At 34.0% G+C, this 27,524-nt stretch overlaps 2 protein-coding genes across 2 annotated transcripts; one reads left to right on the plus strand and one right to left on the minus strand.

Moving 5' to 3' along the window:
• The first annotated feature begins 7,995 nt into the window (after positions 1 to 7,995).
• LOC129948188 (multiple inositol polyphosphate phosphatase 1-like) lies at positions 7,996 to 10,643 on the plus strand. Its single transcript, XM_056059068.1, has 8 exons — positions 7,996 to 8,621; positions 8,680 to 8,771; positions 9,061 to 9,207; positions 9,271 to 9,360; positions 9,432 to 9,691; positions 9,757 to 9,856; positions 9,919 to 10,244; positions 10,310 to 10,643. Exons 1-8 carry the CDS (start codon positions 8,417 to 8,419, stop codon positions 10,575 to 10,577), a joined length of 1,488 nt encoding a protein of 495 aa, XP_055915043.1. The 5' UTR covers positions 7,996 to 8,416; the 3' UTR covers positions 10,578 to 10,643.
• A 7,316-nt stretch (positions 10,644 to 17,959) lies between these two features.
• On the minus strand, positions 17,960 to 26,800 carry LOC129945968 (multiple inositol polyphosphate phosphatase 1). Its single transcript, XM_056055965.1, has 8 exons — positions 26,594 to 26,800; positions 26,257 to 26,348; positions 26,042 to 26,188; positions 19,510 to 19,599; positions 19,187 to 19,437; positions 19,027 to 19,126; positions 18,633 to 18,958; positions 17,960 to 18,569 (listed from the first exon to the last, which is right to left on the minus strand). The coding sequence occupies exons 1-8, from the start codon at positions 26,796 to 26,798 to the stop codon at positions 18,332 to 18,334; spliced, it is 1,449 nt and encodes a 482-aa protein (XP_055911940.1). The 5' UTR covers positions 26,799 to 26,800; the 3' UTR covers positions 17,960 to 18,331.
• Positions 26,801 to 27,524: the final 724 nt, after the last annotated feature.

Here is a 27,524-nt window from a genome sequence, read left to right on the forward strand (position 1 = left end):
TTTTATAGTACTATCTTTTGTACAAAAATGTACTTCAAGTTTTTATCTTACTAGCTCCTTAAAACTTTGAGAAATGTAAAGATTTTCAATTTGACGAAACATTCCGATTAAATAAAATCCAATAGAAAGTTAATAAAAAAACATCGGGGCGTATTCATAGAGAATTGCTTAAGTCCTGATTTCTTGATCCATAGTTTAAGACCTGTAAATTTTTGTTTTTAGTTTTTGAAGACGAAAGACTAAGATGGAAAATATATTCAAGTTTTTTTTGTCAAAAAGGAACAATGCATTTAAAGTTTTATTTAATTTATAAATCTATTTTGATTTTTTTAATGATGAAATTTTATTTTACTGAACAGCTGACTGCCAAAAGATAAAAAAAAACCATTTTGTTTTTACTGTTCCGATTACGTCATTAAAAATTTGACTGATAAAAAAAAAATTGTCGATGTTATGTTTGAAAGAAAACAACATTAAATGACGTAAATTTGCTAATTGCTATAAACCTTCTTCAGTAAACCATTTCACATTCCTCCTGTTTCAAATTTTAGCTATAATCGGCCCCTTAGCTAGCACTCTTCTATTTTTCGGACGGACATTTATTTTTCTGAACAGCTGGTACTTTTATGTTAAAAGTTGAATCGAATCGTTTCACTGATTTGTGTTCCAATTTCACACAAATAAAATGACTTATTTTTGTCAGTAAAAGTTTGTCGGTGGCGGTAGCCGAGAATAAAAGCCCCGATGACTATTTGCGGCCCTAGCGGTTCTTTTATGATCCTCCAGAGTTTCAAACGCTCTTTGTTAAGCGAGGAATTGGAATTCATTATGGCAACTGGCGTGATGACCCCAAGGCCGAAGAAGACTTGTTTTTTTTTCTTTTTTTTTTCTTTGAAAATTGAAATAGTCGACATAAAAAAAAAGACATGGAGAAATTGCAGCCTATCAGCTTCAGTGATCTCTTTGGATGAGTGTGATTTTGGTACGAATCTGAAACTAGGAATTGACCTTTTCTGCTCCGGCCATAAGGACCTACACTAAATCGTTCAGAATCTTCTCAACCCCGCCTATAAGTTGCTCGGACGGCCACAATATATGGCGATTCTGAAGGCACATTTGGCCAACAGAAGCAATTGTCATAAGCTCAGTATTTTGGATTGAATTTGTTGTGAAAGAAGAAGAATTTTTATTTTAACAGTTTCGTTTGTTTTTGATTCTATGCTATATTTTTTACACAATTAGCTTCCCCTTAGTGAATTTTTTGGACCGGTTGAAGTGAATTAAGAGGATTGTTGTTTCATGTCGTGAGCCTATTCCACCCGTCCCCAGTTCAGTTCAACTTCAGTTGAAACACTTTTTCTAGACGAACTAGCGTTACGTTAAAATCAATTTAAATTGGTTGGGTTTAATTTCATTTTCACAGACGGTGGTAAACAATCTTAAATGTCAAATGAAAACGTGAACGTGTAAATGTTCGGTGTGAACGATTTTCGGGTTTCGAAAATATTTTTGGTGTGAAAAGGTCAGTTGTTCGATGTTTTATTTATTTCTGTTATGAAACTTTTAAAGCAAAATAAATTCCCAAAGGGATCAAATAAAGTCACTATATTCAGTTACTAATACAAATTAAAAATAAATTTTCATATAATGCCCACAGCTAGAAGAAAACCATATACTTTTTATAATGTAAATACGCTTAAAGGAAACGCAATTTTGTGTCATATGGTGGTTGGCATAAGTAATTGCAATTTTCCATTAGAATAATCAAATTTTAGCAATTAAATTATCAACCAGAAAAGCTCTGTGAAACCCACAAAGAGACTAGGGGTATTCACGATTCGATGCAAGTGGTCTTGTATCGTTGCAAAAGTGCAAAAGTGTAACATTTTCTTGCACTAAAACAACAAAATATACAGACTACAATTTTGTTACACTTTTGCACTTTTGCTATACCCGAACCCTATTGCAACACAAAAATACAACGGTGCAAAATTTGTCTGTTGTAGTTGACAGTTTGGCAGCTGTCATTTTATCAGAAATTTTGGTGGGCTTTAAGTTTAAATTGAATTTGAAGTTATTGCCGCATTTATGCCAACGACAAAAATCAGAAAAAAGAATGGAAAAAAAAGATTTAGATCTAAGGAATATAAAGAAGTGCCATCGACGTGACAAAGCGGTAAAAAAATGGACGGAAAAAGAAATTTTAATTATATTAGATTACATTCAAGAAGCTGGAAACTTCGAGGTAAGATATAATCAAAATGTTTCAAAATGTTTTTTGCTCAAAAAACATTTTATTTTAGAAGCCAACAGCACAAATATTTTACAGAAAACTGTTAGAACAGAAGCCATTAGACGGCACTTGGGAGTTGATCAGGTGGAAAATGAGAAGCCTGAAAACTTCATTTTCTAAAGCTACAGAGTGGCAGAAATCAACTGGTGCTGGTCTCATGGAAACAGAAAACGGACTTGGTACTGTTCAAGGTGAGACAACAATTGAGATTTAGATACAATTTTGTATACGTTCCTAACAATTTTGTGTTTATTTCTTATTAGCAAATGTTTCAATTTTTTTGTGTCATGAGAAACGTCATGATTTGACGTTTTTACTATAGTATTGCTATGTTTAGAAAAGGTGTGTTCACGATGTAAAAAAAAAAACACAAATTTCGCAATTTAACATTTTTTGTTTCATCGGATCGTGAATACCCCTACTATTTTTTAAATTCAGTTCCTTAGTTCCAAATATAAAAATAAAAGATTAAATCGAAAAGGCTTATTAGCCACTTTATAACAAGAGCAAAATCAAAATGCAATTGTACATGTATACAAAACATAGATGAATATAAAATATTGTAGTCGAACAGATCTTAAATATAAATGACAGCTGAATTTGTTTAGGATGAATACGTTACGTTACGTTCTACTTCAGTGTTGTAAAAATGTAAACAAACAATTTTATAGCTGTAATTAGCAATTATTGTTCAATTTTTGTTATTTATTTCTTAACAAATTAAAGTTATGAAATGTTTTCCATGAGAAAAATATAAATATGTTAGTAGGTTGACATGAAATGTGCATGATAGATTATTTTGAATTATTTTTCTGTTGATTTGTTCGAATTTTTGCATTACAACTTGTTGATTGTATGGAACAAGGTGTCTCGTATTTTTGTAATATGGTAAAAAACTGTATGTAGCTAAACAAATAACTCATATGAAACATTTAAACAGGAGTAGATGATAGGGAAAAAAGAGGCTGGGATGCGACCCATACTGAGAACTTCCCATCCTGTCTGTCGATTTGTCTTGCTTAAAAGTTTGTTGGTTTTCGTGTTGGGTTAAAAACTTGTGAGTTGAATTATTCTTAAAGATTTTAAAATTACTAACAATATTTTCCTATAAAGAAATAGTTTAGTTTGAAAATCTAGTTTTGTTAAATAAATTTTTAGTCGAAAAACGTTTTAACCAATTACAGTAGCATTTCTTAAAAGTTTTTACAAATTGGATGAATAAAATTAATTTGAGAGATATACAGAACCGAACATCAAGTTTTAACAAATTTAAGTACTATTTTTTATGAAAAAACGGACTATTGGATTATTATAAAAAAAACTACTGAATACCGAAAACAATATTTTCTGTGAAATATGAAAGGTTTGAAGACAATATGTTTAATTTTTGAAGAGCTATCTAAGTCGAAAGTACATTTTTACCAAGATTTAGTATTGTTTTATTATCTGTATAACAAAATTTATTTGGTTCTTGAGCTATGGACAACGAAAAAAAACGTCACGAACGTACGTACACACGCACGCACAGACATCTTTCTAAAAATCTTTTATTTCGACTCTAGGGACCTTGAAACGAAAGTAAACCCAGATTATATATTTTCATATTTTCCCTTAAAATAAATTATTTCAATTTTAAACATTTCTTTTCAGCAACAACACAACGGGATTTTTTAATTCGCTTGGGAATTGGCAAACCTTAAAGAACAAGAACATCACAGTCTTCGCCAATTGGATCAAAACTTTTGGGAATGGTTTACAATATGCTAACTATTTGTTGTTTCTATAAACTAACTCAATACGAATTTGTAAAACATTACAATAAACAAATTGTTTTTTTTTTTTCTTAAATCTGTTACAAATTGAATTATGTTGATATCCATTTATCAAGTCATTAGTTTCAGTTTCAGTTTATTTATTTATAACGCTTACACAGTAAGATAATAGATATCATATAAATTTGTGAAAGCCTATTACTTACCTTTATATAACAATTAAAATTTTTTTAAAAATACGGTAAGAAAATAATATAAAATTAAATTATATACAAAAAAAGAAAATAACAGTAATTTATAAATAAAATATTAATTGACGTTAAAATAGAAATAACAGTCATTAAAAAACATACTAAGCAGAATCTCTTGCAAATGTGAAATACAGTGAACATTGGAAAACGTGAACTAATTCAAACCGAGGGTGTTCATGTTTTTGAGGTTGTTCATGTTTTGGAATGTAACATTTTATGATTCAAATTATATTCCTACCGTATTTCTTACTATTTCTTTTAAAATAAAACACATTTTCTTTCATTTTATCTTTTTTTTGCTTTAAATCATAAATATTTGTACATATTTTCAAATAAAACGTACATACGGCGCATTAACAAAAAAAACAAAAGGTTTATTTAACAAAAAAAAATCAGTAATTTTTTCTGTTGTATTCTTCCCAACATTTGAACAACTGCATTTTCTCTTAGACGTCTAAGTACGTTTATCATTATGGCATCAGCAGTTTTTTACAAGGGTTACAACAACACAAACAAAGCCGGATCGCTAAAGATACGCAGCCGAACCCGCCCATTGTCAATATTATGGGGTTCCCCGAATACTACGCACTGTCTACACATAATATGGGATCCCCCAAAGTTTTAAAAATGAATTCAGTGTATTTTTAAGTAGAAATGTTAAAAAAAAATTTGTTCATGTTTTAGAGCAGCCAATGTAAAAAATACAGTCTTCACGTTTTGGGGTAGTTCACATTTTGGGTGGTTCACGTTTTCCAATGTTCACTGTATGGTCGTACCATCTTAAGCCAAAGATGTATCGAATGATACTATTGAATGCTATGTTTAATTTATGTTTGCTGATGGAATCGCAGTTGTAAATAATTTCGCATCCATGAGTGAGAACAGGTATTACAAGGGCCCTTGCAAGCATTAGTCTGGGTTTAAATGGAGTGGTGTTTTGGGCGGTCCACAGCGTTCCATAAGTTTTACCTACTAATTGGTTGATGTGGTCATTCGAGGTCAATGTTTTATTGAAGATTACTCCTAGATTTTTTCCTGGAATTTACGAATTCTAATGGGTTCTGTTAAGTATGTTAAGTCTAATTATTTTCTTGATATGACCAAACCAGGCATTTGCATTTGTTTGCATTAAGAACCAACCCATTGCACGACGCCCAGTAGGATATCTTTTCTAGTTCTTGGTTCAAAGTGAAAGCCCAGTCGTCAATTAAACCCAAAGGACAGCTTTTGTAAATTTGAATGTCATCGGCATAAAAATGTTTTGATACTTCATTTATAATGAAACCGATTTCATTCACATATAATGAGAATAGAAGGGGGGATAAAATTGATCCTTGAGGAACTCCTTGTTGAACCGGAAGAAAATCGGAGAGATTTCCATTCAAGAAAACCGCTTGCTTTCTATCATTCAATAAGGAAGAAAGTAGTTTAATAGCTTCTAAAGATATGTTGAATCTGTGACACAGTTTATTCACAAGTATCGAGTGATTCACCATGTCGAATGCTTTTGAAAAGTCTGATAGGACTAAAAAAGTTACATTATAAATATCGAGTTCAATCCTTATGTCTTCAATTAAGTCGTAAGGATTGAATTTATTACATGCAACTTTGTCTACGGCGTTCACACAATCGAAATTGAACAAAGTATCTGTAGAAGGTGGAGGTATGGTATTAAGAGATACATGGTCTCTTAGAGTTATTATAGGCGTAGAAACAAATTTACTGTTTAGCTCATGCAACGTTTAGAACTTCCATAGTCCGTATGGTAAACTGGGGTACATTCATCATCGGGGCACATTCGTCAAAGTCATTTTCGGTTGAATGCACTCTGAATTTAGAAATGGATACAACACTGAACGCATCCTTTACTGAATTCATGAATACGTTCTTAGTTTGACATTTCTGGTTTCGCGGTAAAAAAAAGTTGTGTGTTGTTTTGTCTTTTTGTGATCTCCGTTGTGATTTTGGGTAGTGAACAAGTAAGTGATTTATTTATTGAAAAATTAACTGTAGCAGGTGCCGAATGTACCCTGGGTTTTCAAAAGTTTCCATTATTTTTAATTTTACAGATATGGTTCGAAATTATAAAAGAAAAACGGATAGGAATCTTATAAATGAAGAATCGATCAAAAAAGCAATTAAGGACGTATTAAATAAAAGCGAATCAATTTCATCTGCTTCAAGAAAATACGGATTAAAACGTTAGACATTGCAATCAAGGCTTAAGAAACGAGATCCTTTGAAAGGATCATCGGAATCCGAGGACGAAAATGAAATCAAGTTTCAGTCCAAATACACATCTAAACAAGTTTTCACAAAGGCTCAAGAAGAAGAACTAGTTGCGTATGTAAAAAAGTCCGCTTTTCACCACTTTGGTTTAACATATTCTTCATTTCGAAAACTTGCGTATGAATTCGCATTTAAAAATAACTTGCCACATCCAAGCAATTGGAACACACTTAAAGAAGCTTCTGAAGATTGGCTTTTTGGATTTTTAAAGCGGAACCCGAGTCTTGCATTGCGGAAACCAGAAAATATAAGTGTTTCTCGCGTTAAAGCGCTAAATAAAGCAGCCGTCGAGATTTACTTCACCAATCTTCGGAATCTTTATGCAAAATACAATTTTCTTCCAAAAGATGTCTACAACCTGGATGAATCGGGAATAACGACCGTGTTGGATACACCAAAGGTAAAATGACACTTCATGCTGATTGATTTTTAAATTTAAATGACTTTTTACAATTTGGTAACAGGTGCTTGCCCAAAAAGGGCAGAGAAGTGTTTGCCAGGTCACTTCGGCAGAACGAGGCACACTCGTCACGGTTGTAGGCATCATTAATGCGATTGGGAACCATATACCACCTGTATATATTTACCCCCGACAGAGAAGCAATCCAAGGTTTGCGATCGGAAGCTTTCCAGGATCATTATTCCTGCTAAGCAAGAGTGGTTGGATGGTATTTAGTTTTAAAGTGAAGAAAAATATTTTTGTAACTATAAATTTTTTTAAGTTTCATAATATAACCTTTTGTTTTGTTTATATTGTTATTTTAAGGAAATATAAATACGTTTCGAACATAATTTTCACGAATTCTTAATACTTTTTTTCAATGCTGAATGTTCCCCATTGAATGACGAAACTGCCCCGGCCCGGGGCACTTTCATTAAACAGGGTTGAATTTTTAAAAACGTTATTCTTACGTTTTGGTAAGTAAAATAAAAACTTTTTCTTCGTAAAACTAAAGTTTAATATTGAATCCACCTGTTAAGCAAAAAACAATATATTCGAAGCATAAACAACGAAGTTATAGGCTAGTGAAAAAAAAATTGCCGAATGTGCCCAGTTTACATACATTTGGTCATGAGGAGCATGAAAAAAGGGAAAAGTTACATACATAGCTTTGGACGTTTAAAAATTCTTACTGACTAGTAACTAGGCACTCATATTCCGACAAAGTTTAATTTTTTAAACCGAAACTCCCTGTTGATTAAATAAATATTTATTCAATTTCTTTTTCTCATACGCAAATACTATAAATGTATCTTTATAATTTTTATCTTAATTCATGTGTCTGTCAGTTCATATAACGAGTAAAATCATCTCACTATCTCCAATAACAAACAATAGATTACCTACACACCTTAAAACTTCGTCCAAAGACTGATTTTTCGTTTTAATTATTAAGGCAGTACATTTCGAATTGTATCTCTGTATAATAACCATTAACCAGAAAGACACCTTAAAGTGCACCTAACAGTAAAGCTTGACATAGATAAAATGATAGATCTTTGGTTTTTCATAAAATAAAAAAAAATATATTATTTACGAGTGTGCGCCTCTGATAAAATAATTTTAATAACCAATTATAATTCTCACATAAAAATCTTGATCAAACCTGGAATCTTCGCTTATCTTAAACTAACAAATAATTTAACATTTTGATTATAAGAATTGTTATTAGAGTTAATTTCCATTATATAAAAAAATATCGTTTTTATTGCAAATTGTGTGATTATAAAAAATAAAAATCTCAAACGAAAATTTATAAAAAGGAAAATAATAACGAATTTTTTGTTGAATTTCAAAACCAAACCGAAACATGAAAGTTTTTCTTTTCGTTCAGCTAACGACCACGTTAGCTTTGATTTCAAATAACCATTATGTATACGCCCAGGAGCCCTGTTGTGAGGATTATTGTCTAGGGAAGGATAATGATTACCGACAACAAAGCAAAAAGTTCACTTCAAACTCGGTTTACCAATTTGTTCGTGGCAATGATTTGGATATAGGTTTTCAAGTCCCAAGTAAGTAACAAAATTCAAATCAAGTATTGATAGACTTAAATCTTTTATTCGCCTTTAGATTGCACAGCTACAAAATTTTGGGTGACAACCAGACACGGCACTAGACTTCCCTACCGCAATATCATACTTAATTCTCCCAGACTTGAAGAGGTGAGCGTTTTCGGTTCTAAAGATCCTCGAAAAGTGCTTTTACAAATAATATCCCTTAACAGAAGTCTTAAATTTTAGTTTTATGACTCGAATAAAATAAGTATCTTTTTGCGCCAAAATGTATCATGTGATATATGACTCAGTATGGTTTCCATTTACGATAGAGATAAAGACTTCTCACTAATTTATTAGGGGAAGTTTGCCCCTGTTCTATTTTTAAGATAACATGAATCTCATCTCATGACGATGACAAAAATAAGTATTTTTTCTTTTTGTTTATTTTATGCAGCTTAAGGCCCAAATACTCAGGAATTATTTAGTCCTACAAACAAAACCAGACACAGGAGCCTTGTGCATGGAGGATTTTCTATCAATCCAATCATGGAAATTCAATTCAAGTATCAAACCGGATATGGCAATACATTTAGCAACTCAGGTTCTTATCTAAGACCATAAAATATGATCATTTGATTTTTACTCGAGTGTACTTATAAAATAGGGCTATGAAGATTTGAAATACTTGGCCAGAACATATCAACAAATTTTTCCCGATATCCTCGTCAAAGAATATGATCCTAAAAAATACGTGGTACGATTTTATCAACATTAAATTTTTAAATACTTTATTTCAGTTTTGTTTTTTCTGTGTAAAATTTGAAGTTCCACAATACTCAAAACCAAAGAAATGAAGAAAGTTTCAAGGCGTTTTCTGAAGGCCTATTTGGACCTGATGTTTATCAAGAAATCGATAGGTATTTAGTTCCAGATGAAAATGACACCCTACTTCGGGGTTATAAAGGCTGTCCGGCTTGGAAAGAAAACAGCCGGAAGACTTATAATTCAAACGACAATGAATACGCTAGGTTTAGGCAAACAGCTCTTGTGAAGAAAACTATTTCGGATATTTCAAGAAGACTCGGGTATGGTAGCTGTTGAAATAATTCATTCAATTTTGTAACAGTGTTTTGGATTTTCTTTTTTTTAGATTCCAGGATTCCCTTGATTTCAAGGACATCGCACTTATGTGGGATACGTGCCGTTTGGAACAAGCTTGGTTCGTCAATCGTTCAAGTATATGGTGCGCAGTGAGTATACTTATTTTTATTGGAATTGTTATTTGGTGTAACGATACAAATAATCCGCTTAGGCTTTCACCCCAGCTCAATTAACTGTCTTGGAATATTATGATGATTTAAGGCTATACCGAAGTGTCGGCTATGAATATGAACTCAATTCCCGGGTTTCTTGTAATCTGGCCAAAGATATGCTTGTGAGATTGAATAAGGACGGTGATCCAAGTGCCATTGTATATATTTCACATTCTGTCACTGTCGAAACATTGATTGTCGCTCTTGGAATGAGAAGAGATAGCGTTCGGCCTACAGCCAATAACTATGAAGCTATGGCTAATCGAAAGTGGAAGACAAGTGAAATAAATCCATTTTCTTCAAATTTTGCTGCTGTTAAATTGGAGTAAGTAGGAATCATATAATTTCAATAATCAATAAGTTAACAAGATTTTATTAATAAATTCACAGATGTTCATCGGAAAACTCGAATAAAACGAGTGAGAAAGCAATGTTTTTCCTAAATCAAAAACGTGTTGAATTTGATTGGTGCAAACAAGGCCTTTGTGATTGGCAAAGAGTATTGCAACAATATGAACATTTGTACCATGCCAATTGTACAGAATACTTCTGCAAAGCTACTTTGCCGTCCTCGTCGCATTCGGGAGGTGAAAAACTAACAACTGTTGGGCTGGGAATGTCTTTGTTTATATTTTTCATTTTAGTTCTACTTAAGTAAACATAAGAAGTAAATTATTTAATTTTTTAAAATTTTGAAATAAACAGACAATACATTTTTGTTTAACACTTTTACTTTAAATACATAGAAAAAACATTTCTTTTACCTTTATAACTTATAGCCCAGTTAATAAAGGTTTTCACCTAAAAACAAAATCCAACAGTTTTGAAACTTGGCACACTTACTGAGGGATGTCTGGAGATGACCAAAAAAAAGTCCCCAAGAAACCGACGTGAGCTCTAGCGGCAGTTAAGAGAAACATGGTGCTTGTTTCAGTTAAACGGTGATTTTTTAAGAGCTTGAGAACTTTAAAAAAAAAAAACGCATAAAATTTGCAAAATCTCATCGATTCTTTATTTGAAACGTTATATTGGTTCATGACATTTACTTTCTGAAGATAATTTCATTTAAATGTTGACCGCGGCTGCGTCTTAGGTGGTCCATTCGGAAAGTCCAATTTTGGGTAACTTTTTCGAGCATTTCGGACAGAATAGCCCGAATTTCTTCGGAAATGTTGTCTTCCAAAGCTGGAATAGTTGCTGGCTTATTTGTGTAGACTTTAGACTTGACGTAGCCCCACAAAAAATAGTCTAAAGGCGTCAAATCGCATGATCTTGGTGGCCAACTTACCGGTCCATTCCTTGAGATTAATTGTTCTCCGAAGTTTTCCCTCAATGGCCATAGAATCGCGAGCTGTGTCACATGTAGCGCCATCTTGTTGAAACCACATGTCAACCAAGTTCAGTTCTTCCATTTTTGGCAACAAAAAGTTTGTTAGCATTGAACGATAGCGATCGCCATTCACCGTAACATTGCGTCCAACAGCATCTTTGAAAAAATACGGTCCAATGATTCCACCAGCGTACAAACCACACCAAACAGTGCATATTTCGGGATGCATGGGCAGTTCTTGAACGGCTTCTGGTTGCTCTTCACTCCAAATGCGGCAATTTTGCTTATTTACGTAGCCATTCAACCAGAAATGAGCCTCATCGCTGAACAAAATTTGTCGATAAACACATTTCGAACCGAACACTGATTTTGGTAATAAAATTCAATGATTTGCAAGCGTTGCTCGTTAATAAGTCTATTCATGATGAAATGTCAAAGCGTACTGAGCATCTTTCTCTTTGACATCATGTCTGAAATCCCGCGTGATCTCAAAAAAATCACCCTTTATCTTATAGTCCAGTTAATAAAGGTATTCACCTAAAAAAAACCAACAGTTTTGATACTTGGCACACTTACTAAAGAATGTCTGGTGATGACCGAAAAAAAAGTCCCCAAGAATCCGCCGTGAGCTCTAGCGGCAGTTAAGAGAAACATGGTGCTTGTTTCAGTTATTCACGTGTATCTCGAAAACTATTTATCGTATCAAAAAATGTTATTCCACAAAATTAAAGCTCATTAAATTTTATAAAAAAAAGCTTTAATAATTTTGTTCGTATCTGTTAAAGTTTTTTAGTTTTTGGGGTTTATCTTAAAAACTATTTGTCGTATCAAAAAAGTAATGAAAAGGTGTAGACGGCTTGCTGGTTATAACAGTAGTGAAACGATATATTTAAAAGGAATAGAAATACAAAAGGGAGAAGATACAACGTCGAACGGCTACAATCGCCAGAGATCGCCAAATCCTTTTCCGACCAAGTTACAAGTAACCTCTCTCGAAGTTCTCTGCCGCCAACACAATGTATCGAAAACCAGTGGCAACATTGCCAAGATGCAATCATAGAAGCCGCCTCTGATGTGCTGGGTTTCAAACAGCCACCAACAAGGAACCCCTGGTTTGATGAGGAATGTCGGCAGGCAAATGCAGTCAAACAACAGGCACGAAAAGCGGCGCTGCATAAAAGAACGAGAGCTGCTCATGAGCTCTATGAGCAGAAGAAGCGAGAGGAACGCCGACTTCTCAGAAGGAAAAAGAGAGAGCATGAAAAGCGTGCGGTCGAAGATGTTGAGAGGTATAAAAGCAAGAATGAAGTTCGAAAGTTTTATGAACAAGTGAAACGAAATTCACAGGTACATAAACCTAGAACCGAAGGCTGCAAAGACGAAAGTGGAAACATCATAGTGGAACTGCAGTTAATGCTGAGGATATGGAAGGACCCCTTCTGCAGACTGTATAACGGCGACGAAGAACTGAATTCCGCTGTCAGGCAGGATGATCCATTCAATATAGACGACGAAAGCCAACAATCCCGTCCTCCCGACTTAGACGAAGTAAAGATTGCCATATCTAAGTTGAAATCTAATAAAGCCCCTGGAGCAGATGGCTTGAATGCGGAGCTCTTTAAAGCAGCTGGAGATAAGTTGGTTAGGAGCATGCACCAACTTATCTGTAAGATATGGTCGGAAGCGGAAGAAAACATGCCCGATGAATGGAACCTCAGTATTGTTTGCCCGATCCTGAAAAAAGGAGACCCTCTAAACTGCACCAACTATAGAGGAATAAGTCTACTTAACATCGAATATAAAATCTTCTCTGCCGTATATGTTTAAAGCCCATCGTCAACAACCTGATAGGTCCTTATCAGTGTGGTTTTAGACCAGGAAAGTCCACAGTTGATCAAATATTCACATTACGGCAGATCCTGGAAAATACTCAAGAACACCAAATCGACACCCACCAATTTTTCATCGATTTCAAGGCCGCATATGACAGCATCTACAGGGACGAGTTGTATAGAGCCATGTCTAGTTTTGGCATCCCTGCCAAACTCGTCCGTTTGTGCAGGATGACCATGGAGAATTCACGCTGCTCCATAAAGGTTGGAAACAACTTAACAGAACCTTTTGATGTCAAAAAAGGTTTTAGACAAGGTGATGCGCTGTCATGTGATTTTTTTAACATCGTGCTTGAAAGAATAGTGCAGAGCTAACACGTCAAAACTCGAGGCACTATCTTTCAAAAGTCTGTCCAGTTACTGGCATATGCTGATGACATTGACATAATCGGAAGAACTCAGCATCATGTCAATGCGGCTTTTGTGAGTATTGAGGCAGAGGCGGTAAAAATGGGTTTTACGGTTAATGAGGGCAAAACAAAGTACATGCTGTCGTCTAGAAAGGACATACAACACCGACGTTTTGATAAAAACGTCACAATCGACAGACGTAACTTTGAGGTAGTCAAGGACTTCTTCTAGCTAGGCTCCGCTGTATACGCAGAAAACAACACCAGCGCTGAGATCAAACGCAGAATAACTCTTGCTAACCGCTGTTTCTTTGGACTAAGAAAGCAATTGAGTGGTAAAGTCCTCTCTCGAGGGACCAAAGTGTTGCTATATAAGACCCTTATCATCCCGTCCTGCTATACGGTGCAGAAGCATGGACCATGACAAAAGCGGATGAAAGCACCTTGGGTCGCTTCGAGAGAAAAGTTCTTCGTGTGATCTACGGCCCTGTATGCATCGAAGGGGAGTGGAGGAGAAGATTAAACGACGAACTGTACGGGCTGTACAGCGACGTAGACTTAGCCAGAAGAGTAAAAGTCCAACGACTAAGATGGCTGGGTCACGTAGAGCGCATGGAAACCAATGCTCCGGCCCGGAAAGTCTTCGAATCCGCACCCACAGGACAGCGCAGTAGAGGAAGACCGCGGATCAGGTGGCGCGCACAAGTGGAAGGTGACCTCACCCAACTTGGAGCGCGAAACTGGAGACATCTAGCTAGGGACCGAGCTAGATGGAGAAGTTTGTTGGGTGAGGCCCTAGTTCACACAGGACTGTAGCGCCACCTTAAGTAAGTAAGTAAGAAATACAAAAGAGATGAGATCATATAAAAAGGAAGAGATAAGAAACATGTGACTTATGTCTAATATAGGGTGACTCCAACACAATGGAACCAGTTTGAGTCCTTTAAGAAACGTGAGAGGCTGATTATACTGATATGATTTAGATCGTTAAAGAAGAATTCTCCTAGGTAATTCTTGGGTTTTCGAGCCAAAGCAGGGCATGTGCAGAGAAGTTAAAGAACTGTTTCCTCCTCTTCCTCGTCCATACAGCTTCTGCAAAAGTCATTTGAAAATACGCCTAGTCTCGTGGCGTGCTTTCCTATTAGACGGTGTCCGGTTATGACACCTATTATCGAGCTTATATGCGATCTGCTTAGAGAGAGCAAGCACCTTGAACGTTTTAAATCCAGTTGGCCAGATGTTTTTTGTGACATGACACGTGGTGATGTTGTTCTACCTGGTGCCTGCCCTCCCCACAGCGTCTTGCATTAGCAACAGTTTACAAGTAGCGATTGGTATGCCAGTATGTGCCAAACGTGGTAGGAGGGGTTGCACTGTACCGTTCCTGGCAAATTCATCAGCTTTGCAGTTACCTGGAATATCTCTATGACCCGACACTCAGCAATGGTGAATATCAAACTGTTGTGCCATCTCCATTAGAGATGATCGAAAGTTATGGACTGTTATAGAGTTTGAAGAGACAGAGTGATTTGATAGCGTCCTGGCTATCAGAGAAAATACGGATATCAGATGTTGATATCACGTTTTTTTTTTAAGCCAGGACAAGACTTCTTTTATCGCCAAAAGTTCCGCCTGGAACACGTTACAATAATTGGGAAGGCGGAATGGGAAACTTAATTTCAGTCGTGCAGAGTACACACCTCCACCAACCCCTTCTGTTGTTTTTGAACCATCTGTATAAAAATGGATTGACCCATCTTCCAGGAATGTCCTATCCTCCCAGAAAGATCTGAATTACTGTAACGAAGCTTTGAGGCAAATAGCAGAGCTAGCAGCTTTTTGTTTGCTAAATATGTCAAGAGGTTTTATCTAGAGTAAGGTGTCCAGTGCCGCAGATGGGATCGTGCAAAGCGATACGCTTATACATAGGCAAGCTGAACGTTGGACTTTATTTAGCTTATCCCGGTTTTTGCCTTTCTCTAAAGCAGTCCACCATAATGCCACACCGTACGTTAAAATCGGTCTGATTAACGATGTGCATAGCCAATGCGTGATTCTGGGTTGTAAACCCCATTTATTACCAATAGCTTTTTTGCAAGAAAAGAGAGCTACAGTAGCTTTTTTGACTCTTTCCTGAACGTTGCGTTTCCAATTTAGTTTTTTGTCTAAGACAAGACCCAGGTATTTAGCCTCGTCTAAGAATTTTAATTGGATTCCTTTAATATAAGGAAGGTTGACAAATGGAATTTTGCATCTCCTCTAAAATAAGACCAGATCGGCTTTGTGTGACATTTTGTAAGAGTTCTTTTAGGATATTAAGATGCTTTCCTGAAACTTCTATAGCAACATCGTCCGCATAGGCTATCACTCTGAAACCCTCCGCATCCAGACTAGTTAGGATTTCATTCACCACTAGGTTCCAGAGGAGAGGGGATAGAACACCACCTTGCGGTGTCCCTCTACTAACGAATCGTCTACAAGAAGAGTTGCCCAGTTTTGAGTTAATTATTCTGCTAGTCAGCATTAAATGAATTAAATCCCGAAGCGAACTCTGTACGTTTAGCGATGTTAGTGCAGATGTGATTGCAGATGGTTCCACGTTGTTAAAGGCACCTTCGATGACAAGGAAAGCAACCATAGCGAGCTCTTTATGATGGAGGGAATATTCAACGGTGCGTACTAAGGTGTGTAACGCTGTTTCCACCTATTAACCTTTACAATAGGCATGTTTAGAAGGAAGACAGACGTCTTGTATCGATACTTGCCCTTAAATGGATATCAATCAATCTTTCCAAGGTCTTCTGAAGTAATGATGATAGACTTATAGGTCGTAGATCTTTAGGATTGACTTGGGAGCAATCCTGCTTTGAGTATAAAAACAACTTTTACTTCTCTCCATGCAAAGGGAACATGGACCAGGTAAAGACAGCTGGTAAAAATTGCCTCAAAGATTGGTGCAATTATATCAGAAGTCTTTAGTAATTCGGCTGGTATTATTCCATCTGGTCCTACAGATTTGAAAGGTTTGAAGCTGTTGAAAGCCCATTGTAGCTTGCCCCTTGAGATCAGACTTATTGGATGTGTATTGGGACTTGAACGTATATAACTGTTGCAAGTTCCGGTAAGAGAACTACCAGGAAAATGAGTATCCAATAGTAAGTTCAGCGATTCATTACTTGACTTTGTCCAGGAGCCGTCTGCATTTTTCAAGCAGCTTGGCATCGCTTGACTAGTTGAAAGAGTTTTCCTTAACCTAGAGTGCCACAGAAGGACCGCCAAGAAGATCGCTATCGATTTCTTTACTTTGTATATAAAGAGGCTGGTCTAATGTTACTACCAAGCATTTTTGGTCAAATTTGCAACACAAATGCAGTGTGAAGTGTATTGGAGAGTTTGCATTTTTATTGAGTGCATGTACCCTTTCCATCCTGGAGTGTCATATGGTTTTGGCTGTAACATTTCTTTGGAACGCGCATTCACATTCTAAAAAACTGACATTTGTTTTTTGAAATGTTTCCAAAGGAAGTACTCCAAGTTATCCAGTTAATTTAGCACAAGGTAGTGTTTTCAGCTTTTGCCTTGGTGTGTCGGTTTCTTTTTCTATGGAAGTAGATGCAGCGATTCCCAAAGAATGTATTGTATTTAGTCCATCTAAAGTTCTGACATTAAAGTCCGCATTATCAAACAGAAATTGGTTAAATGAATCACTGGAATCTGGTCGCGTGTGGCAAATAGTTGATATCCCCAACAACTGTGGTTCATAGTATGAAGAACAAAACCGTAAGCTTGATATAAGTTTTACCAACTTCTTAGAACCAAGCTTTCTTAATATAAATACGGCAAGGCTGCTTAGTGCTTAGTATCTGGGACGCAGAACTGATATAATGCTTTGCCCTATTGCGATGCACTTCCTTTTTCTATTTTCAATGTTCGTTTTCTTAAGTATAAAATTTTCCAGACACGTTTTTAGGGTTTTAAGTACACAATCGTCATCAACGTGTTTAATGTTTTCCTTACATGCCTATAGTTATTTTACATACTAAAACAGGTGCAAAGAAATTTCTTTAGGAAATTTAATGAGCTTTAATTTTGTAGAGGAATATTTTTTGATACGACAATAGTTTTTAAGATAAACCCGACAAACCGAAAAAAACGTATGTTTCTCTTCACTGCCGCTAGATTTATTTTATAAACTATAACAGATACGAACAACATTTTTTATATAGAATTTAATGAGCTTTAATTTTGTGGAAAAAAATATTTTGATATGAGATAAACGTGAATAACTGAAACAAGCACCATGCTTCTCTTAACTGCCGCAAGAGCTCACATTGGATTCTTAGGGACTTTTAATCCGGCCATCACCAGACCCAAAAAAAGTCCCAAGTTTCAAAACTTCTGGATTTTTTTCGTTCATTGACTGGACTTTTAAGAAGGATCAACGAATACAATAAAACACAGACAAAAATATATTTTATGTTTTCTTAAAATAAAAAAGTGCATTTTATTTCTTTTCGTTACAATAGTAAAAAGCTTTAACTTTAATATTTTTAGTAAAGATTGTTTTTTTTTTGGTTGTCATTGTTTTGTAAAAAATAAACTATTTTGTTTCAAGTTTTGTTTGTTTGTTTGGTTTTGTTTTCTTATTTTTGATTGTAGGTACTCAAAATATTAGTTTAATATTCTATTGTTGAAAGCAGTCATAAACATTTTTAAAAAACAAAATAAAAAATAACTTCATTCACCGCTATTTCTGTATAGTGTCCGTCCAAAAACTAGAACTTTGATTTGGCATGACGTAAAAAATAAAGATCTTAAAAAAAATTACATAAGTATTTTTTCAATAAATTAAGTAAACTATGGCAGCGACTAGGAGGGACGATAGCGATAATAGGGATGATATACTTGAAGCACCTGATTGGCAAAACATTTCTGCACAATTTCCGTTGTAGAAATCGTTGTAGTGTTTCATGACCGCCGACCAATCACACAATCCGACACTGCACCAATTTAAGCTAACTGTGTTCTGGTTAAGAAGGAAGAGAACTTTTTCAGTATCAACGCTATCTGCAGGACAACTGAAAAAACAAATTTCGTTTGTAATTTAATAAAAAAGACAACGAATTAAAAAAAAAACTAACTCATATTTAACTGCAACCAAATTTGAGGCAAATGGATCAATTTTACTGATTCTCCATTGGCGATTTTCCATGCTTTCGTAATTGCTTGATGTTGGTGCTTCCTCATCCTTGTACCAACCCAGAGCTGTGACCATTGCCTGAATTACAGTTGAATGGGCAAAGTATGTAACGGCGTTGGGCTTAGTTTTGCTATTGAGATGGAAGAGCATGTCCTTAATCACTTCACATGGCAATTTTGAGTTGATTTCACTTCCGTATCCTGATTTCTTGTAGTATCTCAAATCATCGTAGTATTCTAGAACTTTAAGTTGTGCTCGAGTAAAGGCCTTGAAAAAAAAAACATTTCGATATAAATAAAAGATTTGTCATTCTTCGATGTTATCGGTTGACTCACCCCACACCATGCACTGACACGGTCGACATTCCAGGCTTGTTCGTATCGACACATGTCCCACATCAATTCAATGTCCTTAAACTCCAAAGAGTACAAGAATCTATTAAAGTAACGAAGTAATTAGTAAAAATTCATCATTTTAAGAAATGATGGAACTAACCCCAGCCTAGTTGAAATATCTGCAATTGTTTTAGTCATTAGAGCTGAGTTTTTGAAGTTCTCAAATTCAGTGCCCTCCTTTTGGCTGTTGTTTTCCTCCCATTTGGGGCAATAGTCATAGGGTCGTAGTAACGTATCGGTACCATTGACTGGTCTCGAAACATGGATGTTTTGCCAAACATTTGGCCCAAAGAGACCCTCAGCATAAGCCTTGAAACTTTCTTCTGTCCTTTGGATTTCAGTGTGACGGAACTATTAAGTTTTGAAAATGAAAAATGTACGTTTTTTAAGAATGTAACAATCATTTTTGTTGTTTTTTCTTACCAAAAAGTTTTCAGATCTATAATCTTTGGTAAGAATGCTTGGATATTGACGTTGGTAGGTTTTTGCCAATGATTTCAAGTCTTCCCAACCCTAAAAGTAAAATAATAAAATAAATGTACTGACTTTCTACTTTTTTCAAAGTTAAAAATGCACTTCCTTGAACGTGTTTCTTAAAAAATTTAAATTAAATTAAAAAAGTTCGATAAGTTTTAAATGAAATTAAGAAAAAGGTAGATTATGTTATTTGCTTTTAAAAAGTGCCCTAAAATAAACGCAAAGTTTCAATTAAGTATCATATGCGAAGCAAAGTGTCGTAAAGTTTAGAGCCTTTGGGGAGGTTCAGACGAAATAAGGGACTTGAAAGTAAGGAGAGTTTCTAGTATCTGATTGGACAGCTGCCAAAATATTGCATTCCATTTAAGGCAAATTTATTGGAAAGTTGACTGGAAATGGAAACTAAGTCAAAAAAAATCTTCTTCACTATCAAGTCAAGTCTATTTATGTCAAAATGAAAGTTCGTCGTGTTTTTTCAAATAACTGAAATATGAACTTTATTTCTCTATGGTTGATTCATTTTCTGCACAATTCCATCTAATGTAATATAGTTCCTTGTCAAATTGAAGAATAAATAATTAATATTCCTTTGCATTACAAAATAAAAATCGTGATGGGCTTGAAACTTGCCTGAGGAGCGTTTTTTAGACAATAATGTTTTTAGTAGTTTTTGTACGATGACTTGAAGGCAGAAGTAAGTGAGGTAAAGTTCCAAGTGTGAAATTTATGACACTTGAAAAGTAAAAGAAAACTATGTCGTCTGAACTGACAATTCACTTTGTGGTTCAAATTTAGTTGTGCTGGCAAATGACACCTGTCATTTAAAGTGTCATAATTTTAGCAGAATACTTGTCTTTTACGTACGGTACTGAATCAGAGAGAAAATAACTAATCGAGAGAACCAACTTCGACGGTAGGTCTCTTTTTGCCTACAAGCTATGATTTGCACACGAACTTGTATATGTATTAATTTCATATAAAAAAAAGAGGCTGGGATGCGACCCACACTGATAACTTCCCATTCCGTCTGTCGATTTGTCTTGCTTAAAAGTTTGTCTATAAGTACTCGTATCAATTTTTACCAAATTTGCGTATTATTTTTGGTAGATTTTATTTTTTATGAAAAAACGAACCGTTGGATTTTTAAATACAAATTACTGAATATTGAAAACAATATTTTCTGTGAAATAAAATAAGTTTGAAACCAATATTTTTAATTTTTGAAAAGCTATTTGAGCCGAAAGTAAATTTGTACCAAGTTTTAGTATTGTTTTTTTTAGAGTTTTATTTTTGTAAAAAAAAACTGTCAATTCGAATTTTTTAAAAATTTTACCAAATGTTGAACACAATATTTCTTATAAGATAAAATTTAAAATTTTTGGAGAGATATTTGAGTCGAAAATCAATTTTTACCAACTTTTATACATTTCTTTTTTAGGTTTTTATTTTTTGTAAAAAAACTGTCAATTCGATTTTTCTCAAAATTTGTCTTATTGTTGAAAACAATATTTCTTATAAGAAAAAATTAGTTAGAAGCTATTTTTCAAAGTTTTTAAAAGATATTTGAGTCGAAAATCAATTTTTACCAACTTTTGTTAATTTTTTTTCGGTTTTTAATTTTTTGTAAAAAAACTGTCAATTCGACTTTTTTCAAACTTTAACTGAATGTTAACAACAAGATTTTTTGAAAGATAAAAGTAAATTAAATGAAATATCTCAAAGTTTTGAAAAGATATTTGAGTCGAAAATCAATTTTTACCAACTTTTATACATTTTTTTTAGGTTTTTATTTTTTGTAAAAACTATAAAATTGATTTTTTTCAACATTTTTCAAAATGTTGAAAACAATATTTCATATAAGATAAAATAAGCTTGAAGCCTAAATTTCAAGTTTTTGAAAAGATATTTGAATCGATTTCAATTTCTACGAACTTTGAGTAATGTTTTTTTTAGATTTTTATTTTTTATAAAAAAAAACTGTCAATTAGATTTTTCTCAAAATTTTATCAGATGTCAAAAACATTATTATTCGTTGCACAAAATTGTTTTAGAGATAAAATCATATTTCAGTCGTAAAATTTTGGAGGTGACAAATTTTTTTTTTCAGTTTTATTGATTTATAAAAAAACCGTTATATTGATTTTTTGAAAATTTTTTGGTATCACGTTACAATATATTATATAAAATTTAATTCAAGTCTCGAGCGTTTTTGGTTCGTAAGATATTTAGGGCTAACCAAAATTTTCAACTTTTTTTCAAACTGCTATGGTATAAAAACCGCCCACGCAATTTTCTTGAGAGCCCTGTCTGCATCTTTCTGCCTTATCATCTGTATAACAAAATTTATTTGAAATATATATCTCTTCTGGTGCTTGAGCTATGGAGGACGAAAAAAACGTCGCGAACGTACGGACGTACGAACGTACGTACACACGCACGCACAGACATATTTCTAAAAATCTTTTATTTCGACTCTAGGGACCTTGGAACGTCGAGAAATGTCAACATTTTTAATTTGACAAATCGGACCCATTACAATAACTTCCTATGGGAAGTTAAAAATGTGGGGACGAATACTTATGCAAGAAGATGTGCATACTCACCACCTCTAAAAAATGGCGATCACCTTTGAAAAATGCCGGATGTAGTCAGCTGTTCAGAGGTGTTCAAAGAAAATTCAAATTGTGGGTGAACAACTTTTTGGTAGTCTCATTGTGTTCGTTTGGGAGTAATATCATTCGAATATGAAGTGAAATTAATTACTCTTGTTAGCTGCCGGAACAATGAAGATATAGAAACAATTCTAAAACGCATTTAGAGAAATATTAGTTAGAAGAAGACAGTTAAAAAAAAATTCAGATTTGTGTCAATTTTCAGAGTTTATCGACTTAATTTTGTCGATGCGAGAGTTGCAGGAACATTGAAAACGAGAGTTACAGAATGTAAACATGGATCATGAAAATAAGACAACGCAGGATCATTGAAAAAATTTGTATATACTCATCTCTTTTTTCAATTCCTATTTTATTTGTGTGTACTCGTTTGTTTATTTTCTTAACATTACTCACGACATTACCAAAATGTTCAAAATAAGTGATTTAAGTAGAGACAAAGACCGTCAACTTGTTACTTCTGCTGCCAATTTTGATAAGCTATTCCTACTGCTTTCCACTTGTGTTGCTTTTGAAGGCTTAACTACATAAGCCGAAAAGTACTTATGTACAAAAGTATAAATTTTTGTATTCTCGCTAGGTTAGTGGTTTTGTGAAAAGAATATATAAATTTGTTCTTCAACCAAAATTTAAGTCTTATGCATCATTTTTATAAGTTTTCCAGTTCTAACTATTTATTTCTACCTTTCAGTTATTATATCGAGCCCTTCCCGCAAATTTATCGTAAGCCCCAAAATAAATTTTATCGTAAACGACAAATCAAAAGCTTACTGCTGGTTCTTGAAACAACTTGTACCCGTAGTCGGTATTGGAAATTTTTAATTATGCTTAAGGTAAGAAATGACAAAAGCCTTCAAGACTCAAGTGTTATTAGCAAATTTTAATAATTAAGTTTTCATTTTTATTGAAAATGTCGCTTACGATAAAATGGCGGGAAGGGCTTGATATAGTGACAAGGAAAAATCCGTGAGGTAAAGTTATAACTACAGTTTTTCTGAAAGTGCATTGGAGCTTATTCATAGATGTTTGCTAAACTTTTTAGGCTATTCATAAATAAATGCAAATCAAAGTTAAGGGCTAAACCTGAATAACTATAAACATAAAAAATTCTGTGTTCAAGTAATTATTATCGCAGCCAAATTTCATAATTGATTTTAATTCATGACAAATAAATGTTACGTTAACACTAAGTTCCAGAAATTATCGATTGATACCGCATTTGCAGAAGATATAGATATTTTTTATAAATATTCCCGGTAAACTGTAGAACTTTATTATTTCCGCCTTTTATAATTCAATATAAAATAATTTACTATTGAAATAAACATAACATACATTTATAAAAAACATGTACTCGTTCATAAATACAAATAAAGTCTAATCTAAGAAACCTTAACCTTGTTACACTGTTTCTGAACACATCATTTCTTGTTTTGGTTGTTAATGCCATCTATGTGTAACTCAGAGAAAGAGAATTGAAAAACAAATTCACCACGATCTGCCGTGATAACGTTTACCGTAATTTATTGACAAAAGAACATTTTCTGCTAGAATTAATATGTGAAAACGTTTTTGAGTAAAAGTGTTAAATTAAAAAATTAAATATTAAGGAAATTGTTTTGTTTTCTAATTCGGCGAGAAATGTCAAATGTCTCAATCTCTCAACTGAAGTTTTTTCTCTCTCTGCTCTCCGAGGTGAAAACATGTATGCACCATACGAATTCAACACGCTATATAAAAATGATAGTAAGAGGTTTCAAAGGGACCATAGAGAAATATATCTACCAAGAGAACCGACTTATGGGGTTTGCTCTCTTTCGACCTACAAGCTCTACTGCGCACATTTTGCCCGTTAGCAAAAGCATGTGTTAGTTGTCTCGTGCATTTCTTATGGAAAAATCCAGATTCTATATAGATGTTTTGGGGTTTTGGGGCTCAGTATGCACAGTTAGGGGGTACACAATGTGAGGTGAACTCAGCAGTTCAAAAAAGACATCCGTTGAATTCAAAAATTGAAAAATTAATCCCATATTTTAAGAAAAATAAATTGTGATACTTCTTTTGAAAACTTTGCTAAAAATAACACTTGACTTCTTTTGACATACAAATTCTATTATTTGTATGAAAAGTTTTGCTAAAAACAGACAAAATAATACAGAAAGTATAGGCGGGCCCTAGAACTGTAATTCAAGCGTGGCCCAATTTGGGTTCGGCTCAGTTTTGACAGATTAAAAACGAGGTGAGGTGTGACAAGTCACAAAAATTCCATAAGTTGTTTTTTAGCTCAATCCCCCATTTTGCTTTTTTTCCACCACTCACATGTATTCACCAATAGCAAATTTGAGAGAGTTCACCTTAAATACAATTTTAGGGTTTCAGACAAGACGGGTACCGGTCGGTTCTCTTGGTAAATATATTGCGCTATGAAAGGAATGGAGGTCTGAAATAAGGAAATTTGACTCTCTCGATTAGTTTTTTCTCTCTGACGCTATGATTGGTAGGAATATTTGGTAGTCATTGTATTATTTATTATGTACCTCTGGCACTTCCAATCGAGGTAAATATTTGTTTTTCAGATAAAGTGACAAAAAGAGGTTAGGTTAGAAAGTCTCAATTCAATGCTATACATAACTTTTCAACGTTTACACCCGATGGGCCAGTTCAGACAACATAAGGGACTCAAAAGTAAGGCAAGTTTCTAGTATGTATCTGATTGGCTAGCTGCCAAAAACATTTCATTCATCTGAAAGCTGAACTTGATTTATTTATTTTCTGCACAATTTCCTTTAATCTTTTATGGAAAAGAGTTACTTGTTAAATTGTAAAAGGTAATACCTATTTATTTAAAATACAAAATAAAAGTCGAGATGGACTCTAAGCTTGCGTGGGAAATTTTTTGGAGACATTTATGTTTTTGGTAGTTTTTATACAATAAACTGAAGGTACAGGTTAGTGAATTAAAGTTCTGATTTTCAAATTTATGACACTTGAAAAACTATGTATGTATAGTTGTCTTGATCAAAATTTACGTTCAAGAAATTCATCAACTGCAATTAAAGTTCCGTTAGTTGGCCAGGTTCAGCCGACTTAAGGGACTTAAAAGTTAGGGAAGTTTTTATTATCTGAGTGGCCAGCTGCCAAAAAATGGCCTTCGAATTAAGTTTACTTTAATGGAAAGTTGACTGGAAAGTAAGTCAAGAAAAATCTCCCTAATAGGTAAAGTTTTTTTATTCAAGCTGAACTTTATTACTCTATGGTTTATTTATTTTCTGCACAACTTCACTCAGTGCTCTCTGTAAAAGGGTTCGTTGTCAATTTGTAAAAGAAATAAGTAATATTTTCTTACAAAACAATATACAAATCGTGATGGACTTGTAGCTTGCCTGAGTAGTGTTTTGTAGACAATAATGTTTTTGGTAATTTGTGTACTGTGAAATTAAAGGAGAGGTTTGTGAAATAAAATTCTGAATTTGTAATTCATGACACTTGAAAAACTAACTAGTTGATTTTGTCAAAATTTACGTTCATAGATTGAAGTTGACTGCAAATGAAGTTCCTTATGTTGCCTTAACCTAATCGTTGTCTGAACCTTTCAGCCTCTATTGGTCATAAGAAGGAAACACTGTTTTCTGGTGTAATTCCCGATTTTAACTATCTCTTAACTTTCAGCTGTCAAAATGATTTTTTTAGACCTATAAGACTTCTAAGCCTGATTCAAATATATTATACATTGGGGATTTATTTTCAGACTTTGTATACCATTTAAAAATAATTTTAAACTTGTTTACAATATTAATTGTTTTTACCTGAGATGTCAACATATTCTCCTTTTCCGGGGTGATACTTGAATTGAATTTCCATGTTTGTATGGAGAACAAATCTTCCATACATAAGGCACCAGTGTCTGGTTTTGTTTTAAGAACTTTATAATTGTTTACAATTTTACTCCGAATCTAAAATTAAAAACAAACAAAATATTATTAATTTCAAAAGTAAAAAAAAACGTAATTAATTTTAATACCTCTTCAAGATGACCTGCTTTTTCTATCGTTTTAGCTGATGGTAACCTTGTTCCATGTCTGCTTAGGGTCCAAATTTTTGTTGGCGAGCAATCTAAAAAATTAAATTTAATTATTTTCCTTGAGATAAGGTTTGAAACATGTAAATACAAAAGAAAAAAAGTTGTAGCTCATAGTATTTTCAAATAGACTATTTATAATAATGTAACGAAGCAGAAAGATAATAATTTGTGGCACAAGTTTAAAAAAACTACTTTAACTTAAACTACAGCTAGAGCTTCATACATAATTTGACATTTAAATGAAGAGACTTTTGTAAAGTCGTTATGTTATTCTTACTTGGAAGTATATTTCGTTCTACATCCTTGCCTTTGGCCAATAAATAAGCAGTTTTTGAGGTAAAGCGAAGAGTTTGAGGCCGATCTTTATCAGTTCCAAAGCAGTATTCTTCGCAGCATTGTGGTTGCTGCTGTTGTTGTTGTTGTTGTGCGTGAGCTTCGTATTGACTTAAAGCTAGTATCACTGTTATCCAAAGCACTTTCATTTCTAAGAAACAAAAAAATGGAAAAAAATATGCAAATATTATATCAGGACCAATCTTTCGTTAATAAAAATAAAATAAAAACAATCTTAAGAAGACCCAACAAATTAAATAGAGATTATAAGGTTTTCCAGTAAGAGGTTTCATTTTGAATAGTCCGCTATTTTCGTAGCTGTAACTTTTAAAGTTACCATATTTTGACATTTGACTACGCCATTACTTAAAACCGAACGATACACCTTAATGGCTGAAAAACAAAACAAGCTTCGGCTGCGTTACGGTGGGCCTGCTTCGAGGTTGCTTTGAATAACATTTCTATTATTTCATCACTCCAAAGAGCAAATATTTTCTTTGTTAACATTTTTTTACAGCTATTCAGCTGTCAGACAAAGCAAATGTTCAGATAAATGAGCTAGAGCTTCCGTTTGGAGTCACATTACGTTACATTACGTTCTTTTCCTTACGATTGTCAAACGAAATGTGAGGTCGAAGCTCCATTGTGATAGCATGCATTGAATTCCTATGGCTGAACTCGTAAACGTCTGGTGAAGCCGAAGCTGAAAAGTGTTTGTGATTCAGCCATTAAACGCTTAGTGTCGCAGAAGTAAGGAAACAATAGCAATTTTGCAAGAAAAGTTTCCTGACCAAGTAATTCTGTTGACCAGAATTCGCACCGCGATTTTGGGATTTAAAACGTTTACATATTTTTCTTTAAAACCACGTGAAAGA

Source organism: Eupeodes corollae, chromosome 2 (assembly GCF_945859685.1).
Source record: "Eupeodes corollae chromosome 2, idEupCoro1.1, whole genome shotgun sequence".
Classification (NCBI taxonomy): Eukaryota; Metazoa; Arthropoda; class Insecta; order Diptera; family Syrphidae; genus Eupeodes; species Eupeodes corollae.